This window comes from Ranitomeya variabilis, chromosome 2 (assembly GCF_051348905.1).
Source record: "Ranitomeya variabilis isolate aRanVar5 chromosome 2, aRanVar5.hap1, whole genome shotgun sequence".
In the NCBI taxonomy this organism is placed as follows: Eukaryota; Metazoa; Chordata; class Amphibia; order Anura; family Dendrobatidae; genus Ranitomeya; species Ranitomeya variabilis.
In genome coordinates, this window is record NC_135233.1 from 172,958,234 (window position 1) to 172,974,779 (window position 16,546).

Sequence of the window (16,546 nt, forward strand, 5' to 3'; positions counted from 1 at the left end):
TTCACGGCTCTGCGTTATAAACTGTAGTGAAACACTTGGGGGTTCAAAGCTCTCAAAACACATCTAGATAAGTTCCTTAGGGGGTCTACTTTCCAAAATGGTGTCACTTGTGGGGGGTTTTAATGTTTAGGCACATCAGGGGCTCTCCAAACGCGACATGGTGTCCCATCTCAATTCCAGTCAATTTTACATTGAAAAGTCCATTGGCGCTCCTTCCCTTCCGAGCTCTGCCATGCGCCAAAACAGTCGTATACCCCCACATATGGGGTATCGGCGTACTCAGGACAAATTGCACAACAACTTTTGGGGTCCAATTTTTTCTCTTACCCTTGGGAAAATAAAAAATTGGGGGCGAAAAGATCATTTTTGTGAAAAAATATGATTTTTTATTTTTACGGCTCTGCATTATAAACTTCTGTGAAGCACTTGTTGGGTCAAAGTGCTCACCACACATCTAGAGAAGTTCCTTAAGGTGGTCTACTTTCCAAAATGGTGTCACTTGTGGGGGGTTTCAATGTTTAGGCACATCAGTGGCTCTCCAAACGCAACATGGCGTCCCATCTCAATTCCAGTCAATTTTGCATTGAAAAGTAAAATGGCACTCCTTTCCTTCCGAGCTCTGCCATGCGCCCAAACAGTGGTTTACTCCCACATATGGGGTATCAGCGTACTCAGGACAAATTGTACAACAACTTTTGGGGTCCATTTTCTCCTGTTACCCTTGGTAAAATAAAACAAATTGGAGCTGAAATAAATTTTGTGTGAAAAAAAGTTAAATGTTCATTTTTATTTAAACATTCCAAAAATTCCTGTGAAACACCTGAAGGGTTAATAAACTTCTTGAATGTGGGTTTGAGCACCATGAGGGGTGCAGTTTTTAGAATGGTGTCACACTTGGGTATTTTCTATCATATAAACCCCTCAAAATGACTTCAAATGAGATGTGGTCCCTAAAAAAAAATGGTGTTGTAAAAATGAGAAATTTCTGGTCAACTTTTAATTCTTATAACTCCCTAACAAAAAAAAATTTTGGTTCCAAAATTGTGCTGATGTAGAGTAGACATGTGTGAAATGTTACTTATTAAGTATTTTGCGTGACATATCTCTGTGATTTAAGGGCATAAAAATTCAATGTTGGAAAATTGCAAAATTTTCAAAATTTTTGCCAAATTTCCATTTTTTTCACAAATAAACGCAAGTTATATCGAATAAATTTTACCACTATCATGAAGTACAGTATGTCTAGAGAAAACAGTGTCAGAATCGCTAAGATCTGTTGAAGCGTTCCAGAGTTATATCCTCATAAAAGGACAGTGGTCAGAATTGTAAAAATTGGCCCGGTCATTAACGTGCAAACCACCCTTGGGGCTTAAGGGGTTAAATAATGGTAAATCTTGTGATACAGCCAGAAGTACACAACACAGGAAGTGGAGGAAAGCACCGACAGAGATCCCCTCATTTTTAATAGATAAATAATAATTCTTTTAAAAAATAGCATGGGGTCCCCCACATTTGTTAACCAGCCAGAGTAAAGCAGACTACTGGGACTGGTATTTCAGGCAAGTAAGGATCCAATATCCATGAACCTTACCAGCCTGATAATAACAGTCCTCAGCAGTCTGCTTACCTTGGATGTTTAGCAAAAATATTGGGATCCCCTCAAAAAAATATAGTGTGGCGTCCCCCTATTTTTCTTAACCAGCCAAGGAAAAAGTAGACAGCTGCGGCCTGGTATTCTTGGCCTGCGAGGCCCATGAATTTTGGCCATCACCAGCCTAAAAATAGCAGCCTGCAACCGCCACAAAATTGGCACATCCAAAGATGCGCCAATTGTGGCACTTTACCCTGCTCTTCCCACTTGCCCTGTAGCGGTGGCAAGTGGGTAATATTTGTGGGGTTGATGTCACCTTTGAATTGTCAGGTAACATCAATCCCACGGCTTAGTAATGGAGAGGCATCTATAAATCACCCATTCATTACTAATACTATAGTTGTATGGAAAATACACAGCCAGAATAAAGTCCTTTAATTGAAATAATGACACAAACTCCTTCAATAGCTATTAATTAAACCATACTTACGGCATCACCTAATTCCACAGATGCCCTCATTCTCCTGTAAGAGAAATAAAATAAAAATCAACAATATACTTACCTGTCTGCCGAGAAGATATACATACTGTCCCCCGACGAGTCCAGCTTTGACACATCTGTATGCCTTTTGTTGAAAGGTGCCATTATGACACTATTCAGCCAGACATCCAGACACAGTGGAGCTTGAAGATGATCACCGGAGATTCAGGTACACTGCAGTTCTCGCCGTCAGCTGATCATGAGAACTTGGCTAGTGACCGGAGATAACTTCATCTCTGGGGGTCATGTGCATGGCAGTTCTCACGATCAGCTCAGCTCATCACGAGAACTGCAGTGTATCTGAACTCCCGGCTGAAACAAGGTACAACATTATTTAAATTCATACGCTTGTGTAGTAATCTGCATTCCCGCACTTAATATGCATGTGACTAGAAAGATAATGCAGTTTTACCACATCTAATGATAGTGAATGGGTAATTTCCGCAGTGTAGATGGAGCGTCTCAGCTACATAAATTGACATGCTGCGGTCTGGAAAGAGGCGCCGCATGTTCGTCTCCACAGGTAAGCCGGAGGTGTTTCAGTATGCATAGAGGAGATGGGATTTCTTGAAATCCCATCCACTATGCTGTAACATCTGGCCGCTGCGGGTTGGATGCTACGGATGTACGCATTGTCCAACCCGCAGCGTTTACTTACGGTGGGAACACACCCTTACATTTTTCTACACTAGTACACTTTGGCAAATATAATTCAAGCTTGGACTCATTTCAAGTATTGATGTGGATTGATATTCAATGATGAATTACATATGTATTGCCCATATTCTGCGCTGATATAATTGTTTGAGCATATAAATATATACCATGTTTGTTGTTATATTTGCGGCCAGGCTATCTATTGATTATCATCTGTTTGCAAATGTATTACATATGCTTGGTTTTGTGGTAACTTCTTCATTATACCAATGTACTCTTACTTTTTTTATTATCCATCAGGCCACTTATAGAGTATCACTACCCTCTTTTTCCCCATCGGTGCGTGTGCGTGCCTCGCCCCCTTTCCGCTCTGCACCTTGGCCTCTTCACACTCCCACGCATGCATGGCTTGGGCCTGATGGCTGGGTGGTGCGGGTGTGACACGTGTGATGTGATGCGCACGTGCCATGTGAGCAGCGCCATTGGGCAATAGGTGAAGTAAAAAAGGCAGCACACTGCAGCGCTAAGACATGCAAACATGAAACATGAAAACTGAACTGCAATACTGCACTAGAAATATGAAAAATGAGAGCGTTTAGCGCATAAAAATGGCCAATTTTATGTGTACCTGGTAGCCCCTTTACGGCATCTCTCGTATATCAGGTCCTACGCTTGCCTACCTCGCTGAGAATAAACGTCTCCATGTGAATGGGTACCTGTGAAAACCTCTGCCTAGACTCATATTCTCTCTCTCTGTGGAGGGGTACTGGACCTGCTGCGATTAAAACACCTGGGCTAGGAGGCGGAGTGCTCAGTCAGAAGGCTAAATAATATATTTGAAAAAACTGACCGTCACATCCATACATAGACTAAGTGTGAACAGGTGCTGAACCTAGAGTAACCAACTCATATATAGTCAAGTAAAAAAGGCAGCACACTGCAGCACTAAGACATGCAAACATGAAACATGAAAACTGAACTGCAATACTGCACTAGAAATATGAAAAATGAGAGTGTTTAGCGCATAAAAATGGCCAATTTTATGTGTACCTGATAGCCCCTTTACGGCATCTCTCTTATACCAGGTCCTACGCTTGCCTACCTCGCTGAGAATAAACGTCTCCATGTGAATAGGTACCTGTGAAAAACCTCTTCCTAGACTCATATTCTCTCTCTCTGTGGAGGGGTACTGGACCTGCTGCGATTAAAACACCTGGGCTAGGAGGCGGAGTGCTCAGTCAGAAGGCTAAATAATATATTTGAAAAAACTGACCGTCACATCCATACATAGACTAAGTGTGAACAGGTGCTGAACCTAGAGTAACCAACTCATATATAGTCAAGTAAAAAAGGCAGCACACTGCAGCGCTAAGACATGCAAACATGAAATATGAAAACTGAACTGCAATACTGCACTAGAAATATGAAAAATGAGAGCGTTTAGCGCATAAAAATGGCCAATGGCCAATGACCTGATAGCCCCTTTACGGCATCTCTCATATATCAGGTCCTACGCTTGCCTACCTCGCTGAGAATAAACGTCTCCATGTGAATGGGTACCTGTGAAAACCTCTTCCTAGACTCATATTCTCTCTCTCTGTTTTTTCAAATATATTATTGGGCAATAGGTGAGCACGGATTCCCATGTGACCATTTACCATGGTTGCAAAACAGTCCTTCAGTGCACCATTTCTATATACCTCCCCTCCAGAAAGCAGGCATAATATCCACGTGAAACGCGCATTGGGGATTGAATTCATCTGGTTTTTGACTACTTAAGTCCTGTTCCGCCACAGGGTAAGAAGTTGTGATATCATTAGCATGTTTTCTCTGACTATTGGAGACATTGTACCATACATGTTATTGAAATGCTGTGAACACTCCTTTTATAATATGATACCCAACTGGTCAGCACATTAGACTTTCCCCTGGTTAATGGTCTTACTCCTCTTGTTGTTCAGAAATTGCAAGTTGTAGATGACTCTCGATTGTCAAACATGTCTGTTTGTCTTGTCTGTAATTTTTAAACGTAATGGTTACTTTATCCGTTAATAAAAAATATTTTTTTAACTATTATACTCTGTTCTCCTCCTGATTCATATTATGTTTTGCAGCGTTTTTTTCATATGATCCTTTGATGCCTTGTTGGTGCCTAGTCTCACAAATTAATATGCTACTGGGTTGTGCTTTGCTATAATGGTTATGTGTTCTATCTGTGAAAAATATCTTTAGATCACGTCCATGACTCTTGGAAGTATAAATCAGGGCTAAGTCTTCCAATTTTGCTACTGAGAAATTGTAGATGATGATTAGACAATGTTGGAAACAAGTGCCATTGTTCTGAATAATCCAATGTCGAATGAAAAGGAATACCAAGATGCATGATCTATATTTTTACCATAGTAAAGCTAATTTATACTTTTTTATAGTGACACGGAATTGAATTCAGATCCAGAAACTTCAGGAAATCATAGACTATTTTCTGATCCAGAAGAAGAGTCACAAGCTTCTGTAATTACTGTAAAAGGAAGCAGGTGTGGCACAGCACATGTAAGTAATTCTATCAGCATCTCATCTCTTGTATGTACAGTATGTATGTATGTTTATCTTATTGCACTTACAGGGGTTGTACACTACTCAAACAACCCTTCCTGAGTCCCTATATTTGCCCCAGTAAGATAATAATACTTAAACTCGGGTGTTGACGCCGTTCCAGTGGTGCTGGCACTAACTCTCTCTGTGGCAAATCAACGATGATTTCACTGTCCCTGCCATCTGAGGAATCACATACATCCAAAGGAAGTGAGAGAGCAGCTGCTCTCACTTCCTTTGGATGTACGTGATTTGTTTGAAGGTGGAGAAAGTGAAGCCAGCACTGATTGGCCTCAGGGATCACGTGACATAATGTGATGCGATGCCCGCAATAGCCAATGTTGACAGCTAGAACAGCAAAGGTACCGATGATGAGTATAAGTGTTGTTATTTTAGAAGGGGAAACATACTGATTGAGAATGGGTTTTCAGGACATAACATATTTAAGTCTCCCAAGAGGACTAAAAAAATGTAAATACTAAACAAAAGTTTTTTTCAACATACGGTATTACAAAAACAATTGAAAATTTGATTCACACTCCATATTTTGTATTTCCATGTCGCTAACAATCCATTCTATCACAATATGAAATTAATTAACCTGTATAGTAAATGCCATGAAAAAAAAATCAAAATCCCAAAATTTATTTTTTTGGGTCAAAGATGACAAACCACAACACACTATCTTAAAAAAAATAAAAAAAATATAAAAATAATTAGAAATCCAGAAGTCATTTGTACCATATATGAACTAATACCATATAGAAACATATATGAACTAATTGGACTTTATATTTTAGGTATATACATACGAATGACTTTTTAGGCTATTTGATCATATAATTCTATTTTAATATATATCGAATAAATGTGTTCCCACTTTTTTATTGGTACAGTTGGTATGTATAGGCGCAAACTATATGAGTTTTTACATGTTTAATTTTTGACAACTTTGTGGTGTTGCCCTGTTTGCAGCCAAATACGTAAAATACCTCTCAAGTTGCACTTGCGCCCACCTATATATTTATATCTAATAATATTTAATGTCTACTGGCAAATGCAAGGAGTCTAGCAAACAAAATGATTGAACTGGAGACTCCCATGACAGTCACAGAATACTATGTGGTGGGCATTACGGAAACCTGGCTTGATGAAAGTCATGACTTGGTAACAAACGTAGAGAGTTACACTACATTTAGAAAGGACAGGAAATATAAACAAGGTGGAGGGGTATGCATCTTTGTGAAATCCAAATTAAAACCTGTACTCAATGAAGGCATTCGGGCGAGTTACAGCAATGTAGAATTACTATGGGTAAATGTACAGTACATGGGGTTTGCCAATAATGGAAAGCTGCTAATTGGAGTTTGCTACAAGCCTCCTAATATAGCTGAACAGGTAGAGAATAAAATGCTGCAACAAATTAAAAATGCAGCAAACAGTAATAGGGTTCTTATATTGGGGATTTTAACTGTCCAGACATTCAATAGGACATGGGATCTTCTGGTTGTGCTAAAAGCTGCAGTTTCTCATCCACAGTTCAGTACAATTACATCTCTCAGCCGGTAGATGAACCAACATGGTAAGGTAATCTGCTGGATCTAGTTTTGTCAAATATACCAGATACAATTTCAGATCTAGAAGTCAGGGAGCATTTGGGATGCAATGACAATAACGTGGTAAGTTTCAATGTAATTTTCAATCAAACATTCAAAATGGGAAATGCCAAATCCTGAAACTTTATGAAAGCTGATTTCAACAAATTAGAGGAAGAGCTTAATCATGTAGACTGGGACCACGTCATGGTAACTGGGGATATCGAACAAAAATGGGGCATTTTTATGGAAATACTACTAGATTCCTGTAGAAAACTTAAACAGTCTGGTAAAAAAAAATGTCAAGGGATAAAAAGGAACCATTATGGATACATAAGACAGTACAAAGTTTAATAAGATAAAAACTAAGATCATTCAAAATCTTGAAAGCTGAGGATACCGAAATAGCATTTCAGGAGTATAAAGATCTAAATAAGAAATGTAAAAAAGAAATCAAGCTAGAAAAAATAACTACAGAGAAACAAATCGCCAATGACATTAAAATAAATCCCTAAATTTTAATCATGTTGGTTTCTATGAGGAGGTAAGTGCAAATCTGGATGTTGGTAATGCGGCTGATGTGATTTATGTGGACATTACAAAGGCATTTGATATTGTTCCACATAATAGCTTTATATTAAAGCTACAGAAGCAAGGACTGGGGGAACTATATGCAGATGGGTAAGGAATAGAGATGGGCGGACACCTGGATGTTTGGGTTAGGCTGAACAGTTAAAAAAAAAGTTTGGATTTGAGTACCAGAACAGTACCCGGACCCGAACCTGATCCCGGACCCCACGCTTTTAGAAGACAGCGTGAGCACTCAGCTGTGATCGGAGGTATAAAGTTTACGTCCGGTCACTGGTGTCACCTGATGGGACAACTGTTCCCATCATCCGACACCTGCTGTCGCTAATAACATCAAGAGCAGGAACGGCGGATGGGAGTATTTATTAGTCGCTCCTGCGCTGTAAATAAATAATTAAAAAAAAAAATATACTTTCGTTTAGGCCGGCCTCACACTAGCGAGTTTTACGGACATAAGAGCGCAGAAATTACGTCCGTAAAACTCGCAAAATAAACGGCACAATTATTCTCAATGGGGCTGCTCCTATTAGCCGTATATTACGGTTCAGTATTATACGGCTTTCTACGGCCGTACAAAATCGCAGCGTGCTGCGTTTGTCACCGTATTGCGCAAAAAAATCGCTAATGAAAGTCTATGGGGGCGAGAAAAATACGGATTCCACACGGACCAGCAGTGTGACTTGCGAGAAATACGCAGCGCTGTTAGTGAAAAGTCGGTAATTCAATTGCCGGCTTTTCATTTCTCCTGCACAAACCCGACAGGATATGAGACATGATTACATACAGTAAACCATCTCATATCCCCTTTTTTTTTGCATATTCCACACTACTAATGTTAGTAGTGTGTATGTGAAAAATTTCAGCGCTGTAGCTGCTGAAATAAAGGGTTAAATGGCGGAAAAAATTGGCGTGGGCTCCCGCGCAATTTTCTCCGCCAGAATGGTAAAGCCAGTGACTGAGGGCAGATATTAATAGCCAGGAGAGGGTCCATGGTTATTGGCCCCCCCCGTGGCTACAAACATCTGCCCCCAGCCACCCCAGAAAAGGCACATCTGGAAGATGCGCCTATTCTGGCACTTGGCCACTCTCTTCCCACTCCCTGTAGCGGTGGGATATGGGGTAATGAAGGGTTAATGCCACCTTGCTATTGTAAGGTGACATTAAGCCAGATTAATAATGGAGAGGCGTCAATTATGACACCTATCCATTATTAATACAATTGTTGGAAAGGGTTAAAAAACACACACACACATGATTTAAAAGTAGTTTAATGAAATAAACACAGCGGTTGTTGTAATAATTTATTGTTCTCTCAATCCATCAGGAACACCCTCGCTTGGAAAAATAATAAACGCACAAGATACATACCTTCTGGTGAACCGTCTCGTCCCACGAAGTAATCCATCTGAAGGGGTGAACTAATATTACAGGCAGGAGCCCTGCTAAATGCAGCTGTGCTCCGTGCCTGTAATCCCCGGCGAATGAATGAAATGTAGGTCATTGACCTACATTTCCTTCAGTCGCGGTGATGCGCCCCCTGGTGGATGTCCTCATATGACCTGGAGCGTGGGAAAAAGTTCCCAGGCTGCAGTTCACGAGAACATCCACCAGAGGGCGCCTCACCGCGACTCAATGTAAGTACAGATCACTGCTTTCCTTTCAGCACCCGGGGGATTACAGGCACGAGCGAGTGGTTTATCGCAGCTCTGCCTGTAATATTAGTTAACCCCTTCAGATGGATTACCTCGTGGGACGAGACGGTTCACCAGAAGGTATGTATCTTGTGCGTTTATTATTTTTCCAAGCGAGGGTTTCCTAATGGATTGAGAGAACAATAAATTATTACAACAACCGCTGTGTTTATTTCATTAAAATACTTTTTAATCATGTGTGTGTGTGTGTTTTTTAACCCTTTCCAACAATTGGATTAATAATGGATAGGTGACATAATTGACGCCTCTCCATTATTAATCTGGCTTAATGTCACCTTCCAATAGCAAGGTGGCATTAACCCTTCATTACCCCATATCCCACCGCTACAGGGAGTGGGAAGAGAGTGGCCAAGTGCCAGAATAGGCGCATCTTCCAGATGTGCCTTTTCTGGGGTGGCTGGGGGCAGATGTTTTTAGCCACGGGGGGGCCAATAACCATGGACCCTCTCTAGGCTATTAATATCTGCCCTCAGTCACTGGCTTTACCATTCTGGCGGAGAAAATTGCGCGGGAGCCCACGCCAATTTTTTCCGCCATTTAACCCTTTATTTCAGCAGCTACAGCGCTGAAATTTTGCACATACACACTACTAACATTAGTAGTGTGGAATATGCAAAAAAAAAGGGGATATGAGATGGTTTACTGTATGTAAACCATGTCTCATATCCTGTCGGGTTTGTGCAGGAGAAATGAAAAGCCGGCAATTGAATTACCGGCTGTTCACAGATATCGCGCTGAATGAAATCTAAATACAGAATATATATATATATGTGTCTCAATGACATATATATATATACATACTGTATATATGTTTTCCCGAACATTTGAGCACATAAATCCATTAGATGTCGGTTTTGCAAGCCTGCGCAAAAATCTCGCAGTACGGATGCCATACGGATTACATACGGAGGATGCCATGCGCAAAATACGCTGACACACCCTGACTACGGATCAATATTTTGGGAACATTTCTCCTTATTACGGCCGTAGTACGGACGTATAATACGTGGCGTATTGTCTTACGCCAAGTGTGAGGCCGGCCTTAGACTGTGTGTCTGACCCCTCGAGTGTGTGTTCGGTTTGCAATTGTTTGCTTTGCACTCTGTGCATTACTCGGCTTGTTTGTTCTGCTAGTTTTCTGACCTTTGGCTCCTTTCCTGACTCTCCTTCCTTCTCACCCTTGGTTACCTTGTGATCTCTTGGTTTGATCTTGGCACGTTTAACTACTCTCCAGTATACAATGTCTCCTCACCCTGGCATCTGATGCCGACCTCGATCACCTCCTTCCTTGTCATGTGGTTCAGGTCCTGTTTGCTACCTGGTGAGTTTCCCGCTGCTCTCCTCTCAGCTCCCTTGCTGTGGCGCACAGCTCTCCCCGCAGCAGTAATACTCGGAAGTCGTGACATTATAGCTGACCCTACAGTCTGTCCCTGGTGGTGGGGTGTTAGTATATTATGGATCCGGTGCAGACTCTCATGGGGCAGGTTAATGAGCTCTCCCAGCTTATGCAGAAGCTGTCCATGGAGCAGCAAGTCCTCGTTTGCTCTCACCAACAGGTGCAGAGAGATGTGGCAGGCACTCTACAGGGGTCTGCTCTGTTGGGATTCTGGGAGGGGGGCCCCACTGATGTATTCCTAGTGGACCCCGAGCCACTGGTAAAGTTACCCAACAGTTTTTCTGGAGATAAAAAATTGTTTAGAGTCTTTGTCAGGAAACAGGAAGAATTTCTTATTACTTCAATTACACATACAGAGCTCTCAGCTGCAGTTTCCTCTGCCTGCATGTGCCTGTGCGCAATTTCAACTTTCCCCCTCCCTCCCCTCTGCTATACAACTATAATGTGGGACCAGCGTGCCAGCAACGTTCACTGAAGAGTTTTATGGCTTCAAAGTAAAAGTACAAGTAGGAGCACATGAAAAAAAAAGAAACCATGGTTCCTTTGTCTTTGCAAATGTATATATCATAGCACCGATTAATGATAGAAGTGGGAGAAATACATTTTTGACATGTGCTTCGGTAGAACTATCAGCCAGTGAGTTTCCTAGGTTCCAGAACCAGCACAATTGAGAAACTGTTTACTACATAACTTGGTCACCCATCTACCCCATTTCTATACTTAAACAAATCCCTATGTCATGCTCAGCATAACGACACGGGTGTCGTCTTTCTACGAGGTTCATACGCCAAGATAGGTGGGATGTTAGTTTTTCATATACTCAAGAGAGAGGATTGCATTCCATAGCTCTGCCCACCCCATGAGGTCATCCAGGGGGAGAGACCCTTAGTTTTGGGTAAAGGTATAAAACTCAGAGGCCCAGACAAGGGGGTGTCTTTTGCCGGGGGATTCAGCTATGACAGGCTGTGCAATCTGACCTGAAAATAAGTGGGGAAGGTACCCTCCCCCATCCACCATACGGTTTACCATTGAATGATATGAACAAACCGTAAGTCGATTTTCACTGTTAATCCCTTTTTATTTGTAATTATTTGTACATATGATACTTGTCTACCTTTATAATATCTTTTTACACTTTTGTAAACACTGCCTACCTTTTTGGAGTAAAATATATAAAATTAGTAGCTTCTTTTCTCCTTGCTCTATAATGTACTGTCACGTCCTCTGAAGTGAATTACGCTACTAATTTGGGTTGGCTCCGGATCCGTTATTAACTAAAGAATTGGAGCTGGTGGCAGCGGATTTGTCCTGTTCGTGTGGAAGACCTCGTAGCGATGGATGGCATTGATAATTATTGTTCCCGCCTGAGTGGGAGTAGTTATATCTCCCTTGCTGCAGCGTGCCCATTAGCCAGTACAAAGTAAGGCAGCCTTTCTGTTGACTAATTATCCTAGGTGCAGTACCCTGTCTGACCTGAGGCTAAGGGGGGTGCCAGAGAGCTGCAAGTTCCAAACCGGAACTGGGAAGTGGGATATAGATAAATTCCCTTAAGAAAAGAACTGGGCAGCCAAACAACACCGGTTTATGACATATTAGTGTGAGCAATGATAAATGATAAAGATATCCTCCCTGGGATCCGTGACAGTCTTTAAGGAGGGATGCAAGTTGATCTTTGAATTCCATCCCCGGGTCTCTGGAAATGAAAGGCAGAGGGTGGGGGTGGTAACGTCCTTGTTATGGGGGGCTGCACAGGCATGGACTTTCTCACTTTCTTCCTCTGCACTGAACGTATGTCTGTGAACCTGTTCTTTGAGGCTCTGGGGCACATTCATGATGAGCCTGATAGAGTGTATCTGGCAGAGGATATGGTGATGAGTGTGACACAGGGGAGGCACTCCGCTGAATGGTTCTGCTTGGAGTTTAGGCATTGGGCAGCCAAAGTATCTTGGCCGCCCTGAGGGGGTTGTTCTGCTGAAGCCTGTTTGACCGTCTACAGGACGCTCTGGCATTACATCCTCCTCCTGATACCCTGAAGGATGCCATGACGCAGGCTGTCCGTATGGATTGGAGACTCCGTGCTAGAGGAGTGATGCAACAAGAGACTCCCTTGTACTCCAAATTGTGTGACACTACACCCGTACCTGAGACCATGGAGATTGGGGCTATCTCGGTAAAGGAAAAAGAGAGAAGGCACTGTAGAGACAACCTACTGTGCTTTTACTGTGGAGCCTCTGGACATTAGAAAAGAGACTGTCCCTCCTGCCCTTCTTCAGTGAAACCGTCGGAAAACGACTGAGTCTGGGCAACAATCGAGGAGGTTGTTCAGACTCAAAGGTACATTTTTCCTTGCTTGCTAAAATTGTGCTGCAGTGGAATTGGAACTTACCGATGGTCCTTTTGTGACTACCGCTTTTGTTGACTGTGGTTCCTCCATTAATCTGATTGATGCCCAAGTTGTGACACTTAATAAGATAGGGACAGTCAAGCTGAAAGACCCTGATAAAATTGTGGCTGTTGATTCATCCCCTCTCACTCGGGATGGAATTTGTTTCTCTGAAAGTGGGTCCCACTCACGTTGGAAAAATTAAGTTGTTTCGTTATGAATAATCTGACTGCAGGACTGGTACTGGGGATGCCCTGGCTGAAACGCCACAATCCTGTCATTGATTAGGGTGACAGGAGAGATCACTCAATGGGGATGTAAGGATAACGTTCCATGTTGTAACCTGGGACCTTTTGGCAACCCGGTAAAATCTGTATCTTTGTCGTCTGTTGGTCTGGAGGGTATTCCGGAATACCTTAAGGATTTCTAAGACATGTTCTATGAAAGCGAGGCTGAGGAGCTTCCACCACATCGACCTTTTGATTGTGCCATTGATTTAGTCCCAGGAGCCAAATTACCCATGGCTTGTTTGATTAATTTGTCCGGGCCTGAGCATCCAAGCAATGAAAGAGTACATCTCAAAGAGCCTCCGCAAGGGGCATAATTCGTCCTTCTGTCTCACCCGTGACTGCAGGATTTTTCTTTGTTATGAAAAAGGATGGTGGTTTGCATCCGTGCCTCGACTTTCGGGAACTGAACAAAATTACTGTAAAGAACATGTACCCTCTCCCTCTGATTCCCGATTTATGCAAGCAACTCACAGGGGCCAAATGTTCTCGAAGCTCAATTTACAAGGGGCTTATAACCTGTGTGAGGTTGCGCTCCCTGCATTTGTTGGGGACACTCGCTTGGCAACAGGATACACTCAGACAGGCACGGTTTTTCTCACATAAACAGTCTATGCGATTTATTAAAGACTCATAAACCGTATCACGAACAGTCCATTACACTCTGTATCAGGGCATCACATTAAGTTGCACATCATTAGTTTGAAGCAACTAAACATGCTGGTCCTCTTCTGACCAGTTGACGTGGGTTACCACCCAGTTTATAGTACATAACAAGCACCAACAGTCTATTGAGGTACCTTACGGGAGCTCTAGCTCCACCTGCTGACTCCTTGTCAGTCCTCTCTCCTGGGAAAGCTGCCATATGGGGTTCACCAACTTGCCTGGCAGGCACACATCAGTCAGTCCAGAGCCACTGAAGGACGGTAGCTTCTTCCACACAGAGCCATCACAAACTCTGCATACACTTTTTCCCATGTGCTCTTCAGGACGTCCTACTCCCAGGACATCCAACACAGGTTGTGTTCTTCAGGATTTCCTACTCCCAGGACTTCCAACACAGAAGCCGTCACAGACCGTCCAGGACCATGGTCTCTCAAGGTGCTTCCAGGAAGTCTCCACTCACAGGAGCTTCCAATAGAGACCATCCAGGTCCACGGTCACTCTGTGCTCTTCAGGGATCCAGTCCTACTCCCAGGACCTCCCACACAGAGGCCTTCCACAGTGCACTATTCAGGACGTCCGTCCCCACTTGGGACCGTCCAACACACAGGCGTGTGGCCTGTCCGGGTGCTATTTAGGACGTTCGTCCAACACCCCAGGCCACCAGGTCCAAAGCCCCACCATGTGCTATTCAGGGAGATGGCACTCCCAACACATAGGCTCTTTCAGGACCTTCAGCACAGACCATTCAGATCTGTACTCAGAGATCATGTGACCAGACCTTAGTCACATTATATGGTTGGAACCACTCCCCTAGATGGGAGTGTGTTTGTGGCTAGTACGACCCGCCCATCTCTCATAACTAGCTCTGCCAGCCTCCCTTCATAATTATACCAACAACTATACTTGTGGGACTACAGGTCCCAGAACAACAACATTGCTTTAAGCTGACAGCACAGTGTATCTTCCTCTGTGACACACATACCGGCCATTCACAACAATGCCGGACTCTGTCTCACCATCATATTTATGCGTGCAACTGCCATTCACTCTCACGGCCTCAATATGCCGTCTTCCTGGGAAGACCATGCAGTACCCCCACCTGTAACAGGGGTCACTGCATCACACCTGATAAGGGTCTGGGAGGGGGATGAATGGAAAACAGCATTCCTGACGACCGAGGGTCTTTTTGAAAACGTGTCAATGCCTTTTGGTCTCACTAACGCCCCTGCTGTTTTCCAGAATTTTATTAATGTTATTTTTTCTGTCCTGATTGGGCGTTATGTAGTCATCTACCTGGATGACATTCTGATAAACCTAGAAGACAGTCAGTCTCATTTACACCATCTGCGTATGGTTCTTATGAGACTCAGGGAGAACCATTTATACGATAAACTGCAGAAATGCTCGTTCTTTGTGCAGAAACTGTCATTTCTGGGACTAATTATATCAGTGGAGGGGTTCCGCATGGATCCTGGGAAGGTTCAGGCCATTACGGATTGGATGCCACCTCATGACCTAAAGGGGTTGCAGCGTTTCCTGGGCTTTGGTAACTTCTATAGGAAGTTCAGTAAAGGGTTTTCGCAGGTGGTGAAACCCTTGACGGACCTCACTCTCATAGGGCGGATGTAAAAAATTGGTCTGCCAAAAATTCCTTCCTAACATTGAAGAAATATTTTACTTTAGCTCCTGTGTTGGTACAACCCGATCCGTCAAGACCTTTTATTGTAGAGGTCAACGCTTCTGAGGTGGGGGTGTTGGCAGTGGAATCCCAGGGCCCTCCCACCCACAATAACCTCAAACCCTGCGCCTCTTTCTCTTAAAAATTCTCTTTGGTTGAGAGAAATTATGACGTCGGCAACAGAGAATTGTTGGCGGTTAAATTGGTCTTCAAAGAATGGAGGCATTTTTTGGAGGGGGCCATTCATCCCATTATGGTCATCACTGATCATAAAAATTTGGCCTATATCGAGTCCACTAAGAGATTGATCCCCAGACAGGCTCGGTGGGCATTTTTTTTTCTCGATTTCATTTTACCATTACGTTCCGACCAGGGTCTAAAAATGTAAAGGCGGATGCTTTATCCCGAAGTATTGATTCAGTGTCCCCTCCAGAACCTCCTTCCTCCATTCTTCAATCGGGAGTGGTTAATGCAGAAGTCTTATCTGAGTTACAGAGAGAGATTCTGGAAGCACAAGCATGAGCTCCCTGGTATAAACCCTCTGGTAAATTGTTTGTACCCAAACATTTCCATCTCACACTCCTGAAGGAGTTTCATGATGCTGTGTTAAGTGCACTCCCTGGGATTGCAGCTACCCGGGGGGCAGTGGCTAGGAGTTTTTGGTGGCCCTCTATGGTTGCTGATATCAAAAGGTTTGTGAATTCTTGTGGGGTATGTACTCGCTCTAAATGGTCTCAGGTCCGGCTGGCCCAAGAATTGGTGCCTTTGACAATTCCAGATAAGCCATGGACACATCTGTCCATGGACTTTATCACTAATCTTCCTCCTTCCAAGGGCAACTCAGTGGTATTGGTTGTGGT

The 16,546-nt window shown here is 43.0% G+C and overlaps 1 protein-coding gene across 2 annotated transcripts in view; it reads left to right on the forward strand.

Moving 5' to 3' along the window:
* LOC143804781 (pecanex-like protein 2) overlaps window positions 1-16,546 on the forward strand; it is a 1,087,275-nt gene that overhangs the window by 345,012 nt on the left and 725,717 nt on the right. For both annotated transcript variants that reach the window (XM_077283212.1, XM_077283213.1), the window contains exon 8: window positions 5,219-5,339. In XM_077283212.1, coding sequence (XP_077139327.1) covers window positions 5,219-5,339 — 121 coding nt within the window. The remainder of the gene's footprint in view (window positions 1-5,218; window positions 5,340-16,546) is intronic.